Below are 6674 nucleotides of genomic sequence, written 5' to 3'. Positions count from 1 at the left end.
AGTGGGAAATCCAAATGTGTCTTAGTAACACCTTGCCCACTACTGAAATAGACACATCAGAACACTATTTACTAGTACTTCAATCCTCCTTGGGTCTCTGTACATGTGCATACAGGCACACACAAACACACACACACACACAAACATCCCACAGGTCCCTCTCCCGCATCCTTTTCCTAGCACTCAGACTGCTTTCCCTCCCCTCTACATTCTTGCTTCTTTTCCAACTGCTTTGCCTCCCTAGGGTCTGAGGCATTGTCAAGATGAAATGTGCAAGAAGCTGTACAACTCAGGGCCTCGAGGACACAGAAGAGGGTACCGGCCACTCAACCTTTAAAGCACATTTTGGAGAGGTGTTGGACCCCAGCTAACCGCCCAAGCCCCAAAAGTCGCAAATTGTATGAACTTCATCTGCATAGCCAAGCCCTTTTCCAATCTGAGCATAAATAATGCTGGGAATCCAGAGGAGCACATTCCAGTTTCCACCTGTACTTTAGAACTTCAGCCTACTTTCCACACCCCAACCTTACAGAAGCACCATGATTTGTGGATTCGGTGGCCACGCCTCCAGCAGCATTTCGGCCTGTGGGTCCCTGCCAGGCCACAGCTGCATTACCACTGCCCCCTACTGCAGCATCTTCTGCTACCACGGCCTCTCTGGGAGCTGTAATAGCCACAGCACCTGAGGGGGCTTCTGCTCTGTCTCCTGAAGATGAAGCTTTGGCCACAGCTCTGGAGGTGTGTGGGGGGACAGCACCTCCTACATCACCTCCATGTCTGTCAACAAGAGCCTGCTCAAGCCCCTCAACCTGAAATGAATCCCAACATGCAGAGTGTGAAGCATGAGGTAAAGGGTAAGATCAAGGGTCTCAACAGCAAGTTTGTTGCCTTCATTGACAAGGTGAGCGTCCTTGATCACACCTTTCCTGAACACCAACCCATGTTCAGAATTCACGCTAGACATTGAGGTACAACCTCAGAGTCAGGAAACTGCCTATAGAGTTCTCCGTTTGATGGAGGAAACAACAGAGCTAGAAACTCCAATGAAGAAGATGAAGTCATTATATATAGCCTCATAAATCAAGTAAAACACACAGAGAATGTAACAGAATCACAATATATCTCACCGCCTCCCACCACCCAATCTGATGAATGAGACACACAGGGCCAAGGAAAGGCAAGAGGTGCCAATCTAATAAGAAAGTCACTTTATATACTCAGCACCCTCAGGCAAGGGCTGTTCCAGAATCCCTAAATTCAGATATCACCCTAAGACCATGATGTGTCCTGAGCTCTTAGTTCTGAGGAGATATGAAAAGGAAGAGACACCTGAACCCCAAAGAAATAATTAAAGCACCAATAAGCTGGTTTTTGATTCTGCAATCACCAAGATAGAAGGTAAAGACAATAAGATATTGAGCTCCTTCTGCACAGTCCCCAGGGATGCTATTCCTGTTTACCACTAGCTATGAGGGGTTTCTTCTGGTCTGAGGGATAAGGTCAACCTTTAATCAAACTTCTGACTTCACTTGGCTTCAAGGATCTCTGATAGGTCTAGATCCATTTTATCCCATTCCTGAGGACCTCAATACCTGAATAAATCTGCTCAAAAAAGCAGAATCATAAGTTTTTCCTTCATTACTTTACAATTTTAGTACTATTCCTTAGTTACTCTGTGCTATCATTTGGAACTCCACATATTTATTGGAACATCTAGATGTTGTCTAATAGCCTATTGGTGGCTCTCTGAATCCAAAATCAGATATTACTCAATAATTTGTTGAATTCTCTTTGGGAAAACCAAGAGTATGTTCAGTTTCTATTTGGCAAATTTCTACCCACTTTCAGTCTCTACCAGTGAGCCAGTCACTGGGCTGTGAGTTGCTAGCACTTCAGCAAACCCCCATCCCTGAAAACTGTTCAGGACAATTTGACCCTTCCTCCCATCGTATTGCAAGTGTGCTTCTTGGAGCAGCAGAACAAACTGCTGGAGATCAAGTGGCAGTTCTACTAGAACCAAAAGTGTCGTGAGAGCAACCTGGGGCCCCTGTTTGAGACGCTAAGGCAGGAGGCTGACAATTTAGAGGTCGACAGTGGGAGAATGGCCTCAGAACTCAACCCCGTGCAGGAGGTGCTGGAGGGCTACAAGAAGAAATGAGTGCAGCAGACAGTGGTTCTGCTTAGGTATGTATCCTCTGGGCCAGATAATATAGTCTTGCAAATACTTTTTGTCCATTGACTGAAGGCCAGTATCTGTTTAGAGTTGGAGTCTTGAAACCTCAGAGTTTTGTTAATTTCCCTATGCAACTTCTCAGAAGACAGAAATTTACAGAATTTGTGTTTGAACAGACATCACTTGGAGTACCCAGACTTCCTCAAAACTCTTCAATCCTTTGGCCTCGTCACTTGCGTGGGTTTCTATTTTGAGAATTCAGAAGATTAAAACAAAATTATGATGACTGGACTAGTAAGAATTATCTGAATCTTTGCAAGAGATTTGTTCCTTAGAGAGGTTTGACAAAGCCCATGCAATATTGCACAAGTGTTTTTGGAGCAGGTATTTTGTATGAGGCCTTCAGGAAACCTAGAATTTAATAGAATGTTGATACTCTGCATGAACTTTAAGCCACAAGTCTGTGGAGGATTTCCATGGGCCTGGGAAACATGAACTTTGGGCCTCCTTCCAAAGAAGGAGGTGGTGGAAGAAGCAAGGTGGAAACCCCTCTTAAAGCAGGACCCAGTCTGCTCAGGAGAAGGAATCTCACTCAGATTCCATCCCTGTCTCTTGAGAGAGCCTTCTCTAGAGACCTGAGAGAAACCTAATGTCTTCTTCTTCCCTCTCCCGATGTCAGATACGAGGAGGACATGGCTCTGAGGGCTACAGCAGAGAATCAATTTGTGGCTCTGTGTCCAGAGGCCAAGTGGGGCACTATGAGTATGGAAAGTCCCCAAGGACATTTGCCTCAGAGGTATCCAGGCTAATGTGGACACTGACTCAGGGACTCAGGACCAGACCTGTAGATCCATTCAAAAGCCAGAAATAGTGAGAGGAGGGGGAGTCCGAGACCAAGCCTCCTGTGGTGTGAGGAGAAGGCCCGGCAAGAGTGAGGGACAACATAGGAGGAAGAGGGGCTATTACAAGGGCTAATGTCCAATGTCAGGGTTATAATGATTTGAGAAAGGATTGTTTTGAGCTTTGAACCAAAAACAGGAGTCAGAGAGCCCCAGGGACCCTGGAAGGTGAAGGATAAGCAAATTCAGATAAACATGGAGGCTGTTTCATGGCACATGACTCCTGTGCAGTCGGTCAATGTATAATAGAAGATCCTGGTGACACTGAAGAGGACAGTAAAAATCTGGAGACAGGGTGATTTAGAGGAAATTAAAATCTCTCTTTTCTGACTCCCAGATCCATTAAAAGGGATTTGGTCATAGTAAATTGGAGGACTTATTTATCAGGAGGCGCTGTCTTGGATGTTAAGATGCAATGAATGGGTGCTTGGGGCCAGGTTGCTCAGGACAGTGAGACTCATGGTTGTCTAGGATGGTCAAGGTAAATTCTGCCTAGAGACAGGGGGATGGAAAAAATGACGTTCCAAAGCTGCAATGGACTCCTAGAGTCTATCATGTCTCATTCTTACACAGGAGGTGGACTGTGACTACCTTTTACAAGTCAGATCTGGAGGCCAATGTGGCATCTCTGAAACAGAAGGTTGACTTCCTGTGACATCTGTATGAGTTGGTGAGGTGGCAGAAACAGAAACCCTGGAAACCTGTCTGGAGGAGACGAACTCACGCCTAGTGTTGAGGTGTCAGACAGGAGTTTGGCTGGGAGCTGTAGTCTGTGATGCTCACAGCCGGGGCAGATACTGGAGACCAGGGGTGCTGTAAAGATTGGGTCAGTCTTTGGTGGGTGGGGCTATGTTCTAAAATTTCTGCTGTCTCCCTTCCTCCACCCCAATCCATGTCAGAGCTCCAGGTTCTCCACTCCCACATTTCAGATACCTCAGTCATTTTCCAAATGGACAACAGCTGAAACCTGAACATAGACTGCATCATCGCCGAGATCAAGGCCGAAGCAGGACTGAGACTGAGTGCTGGTACCACAGAAAGGTGAGTAATTGATGGAACTTGCTTTCTAGCCAGGTCAGTGACAAGATGCATAGAGTAGAAAAGTTTTCTTTTGACTGTGGATTCTGATGCACTAGACAGTGTGGAGGGTCCTTCCCTAGTGATGGATAAGGGGAGGACAGACAACTCTCCTTGGGGAGGCACAGTCAGAACTGCCATGTGAGGCTGTGCAGGCTGAGCACTGGACAACCTGCACCATCATTCCTGCTATCTTGATGGGCTTCCCTGTTTCCCCCCGCAGTGCAAGGAGATGAAGACCACAGTCATCCAGCACAGGGAGACCATGCACCGCCCAATGAGCTCAACCTCAAGGTTCAGAAGCTGATGGCTGAGGTGGAGAATGCCAAGGGCCAGGTATGGGTCAGCCCATGCCTAAGACCCAAGATGTTGAAGGCCTTCCCAGGCCAAACAGTCAGTGCCTATAAAACATCCCCATTCATCCCCCAGCTCGTTTACATGACTAGCCTCTCTGGTTGTGGCCACTAAGAAAGACCCAAGAGACAAAGGAGTGTGGGCATGTCCTGGGAGGTTTGTTCCCAGTTGGGTGGTAGAAACTGAGCTAATCCAGGAAATGGACAGAGAGACCCAGGAACTATATTCTATCTTGTTCTCTTCTTCCCCAGAATTTCCAACTGGAGGCCACAGTATCCCCATCTGAGCAGCAGGGTGAGGCAGCCCTTAGTGATACCCGATTCAAGCTTGCTGGGCAGGAGATCGCCCTGCAGAAGGCCAAGCAGGGCATGGCCAGCCTACTCAGTGAGTATCAGGAGGTGAGGTGATGAACTCCAAGTTGTGCCTGGACATTGAGATTGCCGTATACCGGTGCCTGCTGGAGGCCAAGGAACACAAGTGTGGCCCAACCTTGTCTGACCCAGAGTTGCCATCCCTAGTTCTTGCACAAAGGAGCCCTGGTGGTGTGACGGTTAAGCACTCTGCTGCTAACTGAAAGGTCGGCAGTTGGGATCCACCAACAGCTCTGCTGGGAATAATATGCTGGTGATCTGCTGCCATAAAAATTACAACCTAGGAATGTCTATTTGTTACTGTTAAGTGCCATTGAGTCTGTTCTGACCCATAGTGACCCTGTATAAGGTTTCCAAGGAGCCAACCTTGCAATTCAAATCGACTTTGCAGTCCAATGCGTTAAGCCACAATGCTACACCGGGACTCTGGGAATGTCTAGGGGGGAGTTCTACTCTGTCCTATATGATCACTTTGATTTCGAATAATCTAGACAGCGCACAGCAAAAATCCCTTGCACAAACCCTACCCTTTCCCTTATTGAGCAAACTGTGTGTGGGGGGGTGGGTGGGAACTAATATTTATTCTAATACAGAATGACTGTTCCCTCAGACCCTGTGGTCCTACCAGCTTAGCCACTGTGGACCCACCCTCCCCTAAGACTTCTGGGAGCTCCATTGGGAAATCTGGCGAAGTCACTAATGTCATCCTTTTCTTCTTCTGCCTCCAGACTGTGTGAAGGCGTTGAAGCCTTGAATGTCCATAAGTAATTTAGGTCCTGTAGAAAGGTTTACTGTGAGGGAGGGAAGAGTCTGCGAGAAGTGGTTTCACTGAGACCTAAATTTAAGAGTGGGGCAACATTACAGCAGGCAGTATTTGGGGACAGACAGCAGGAAAGACCCAACAGCTTTTGAGACTAGATGGACCTGGAGTTGTCAACTAAAATAAGTTCCTGACTTTTAATCCTCAGAGCTGAGGGTTTGTGGTGGGAGGGGCAGTCATTTGAGACACAGGATGATCTGTTCCCAAAATTTTGACTCAGGCTTTGGGGTTTGCAGGTGTTAGCAGCTCCCAAGGCAGAGTTGTCTGCAGGGACCTCAGTGCATCAGGATCCTGGCCAGTGACTGGCAGCAACAGTAGTGCCCCCTACAGTGGGAAGCGGGCTTTAAACACCCTGAAGAGCACACACTGCAGTCCTTCCAATTCCAACACCTCTGGTAGCCGGGGCACCCATGGTGTAGGCTCCTGGAGCATTAGCTCTAGTGGTGTGGGCTATTACACTATCAACTCCCAGAAGTATTAGGTGCCACAATACAAACCCAGGGCCCAAAGCATCTCTTCTAGTCAACTCCACTTTGTTCTGGAGACTGGAGCAAGTTCTCAACTGCTTACATTGCACCTTAATACAATTTAATACAATTATTCACTATTGAACCACATGAGTCTTATCCCCATCTCCTTTCATCTGTCCCATCCAGACTGGTTGGAAACCACTCAGTGGAGATTCTACCTTCCCCTGCATATTCTAGAACTTGGCTCCCTCTTGAAAGCTTGTAAGCCAGCCACTTCTTGCATTTGTAGCTACTCTATTTTGGGTAGGTAATGTCTAACATTGAGAAGTATGAGTATTCCAGAACACTTAAATGTACTTCTGAGAAATCTGGACCTGGACCAAGAAGCAGTTGTTCGAACAGAGCATGGAAACAGTGAATGTTTTAAAATTGGGAAAGGTGTGTGACAAGGTTGTGTTCTTTCACCATACATATTCAATCTGTATGCTGAGCAAATCATCCGAGAAGCTG

General features: G+C 47.1%; 1 protein-coding gene and 1 pseudogene across 1 annotated transcript in view; both read left to right on the top strand.

Moving 5' to 3' along the window:
• The window catches only part of KRT7 (keratin 7), a 153416-nt gene extending 147241 nt beyond the window's left edge, over window positions 1-6175 (top strand). The window contains exon 9 of the mRNA XM_006870131.1: window positions 5931-6175. Within this exon, the coding sequence (XP_006870193.1) occupies window positions 5931-6175 (245 nt within the window). The remainder of the gene's footprint in view (window positions 1-5930) is intronic.
• Window positions 540-5642, top strand: LOC102812698 (annotated as a pseudogene).
• Window positions 6176-6674: the final 499 nt, after the last annotated feature.

Source organism: Chrysochloris asiatica, unplaced genomic scaffold, assembly GCF_000296735.1.
Source record: "Chrysochloris asiatica unplaced genomic scaffold, ChrAsi1.0 scaffold00138, whole genome shotgun sequence".
In the NCBI taxonomy this organism is placed as follows: Eukaryota; Metazoa; Chordata; class Mammalia; order Afrosoricida; family Chrysochloridae; genus Chrysochloris; species Chrysochloris asiatica.
This window is presented reverse-complemented; position numbering and strand designations above follow the sequence as displayed.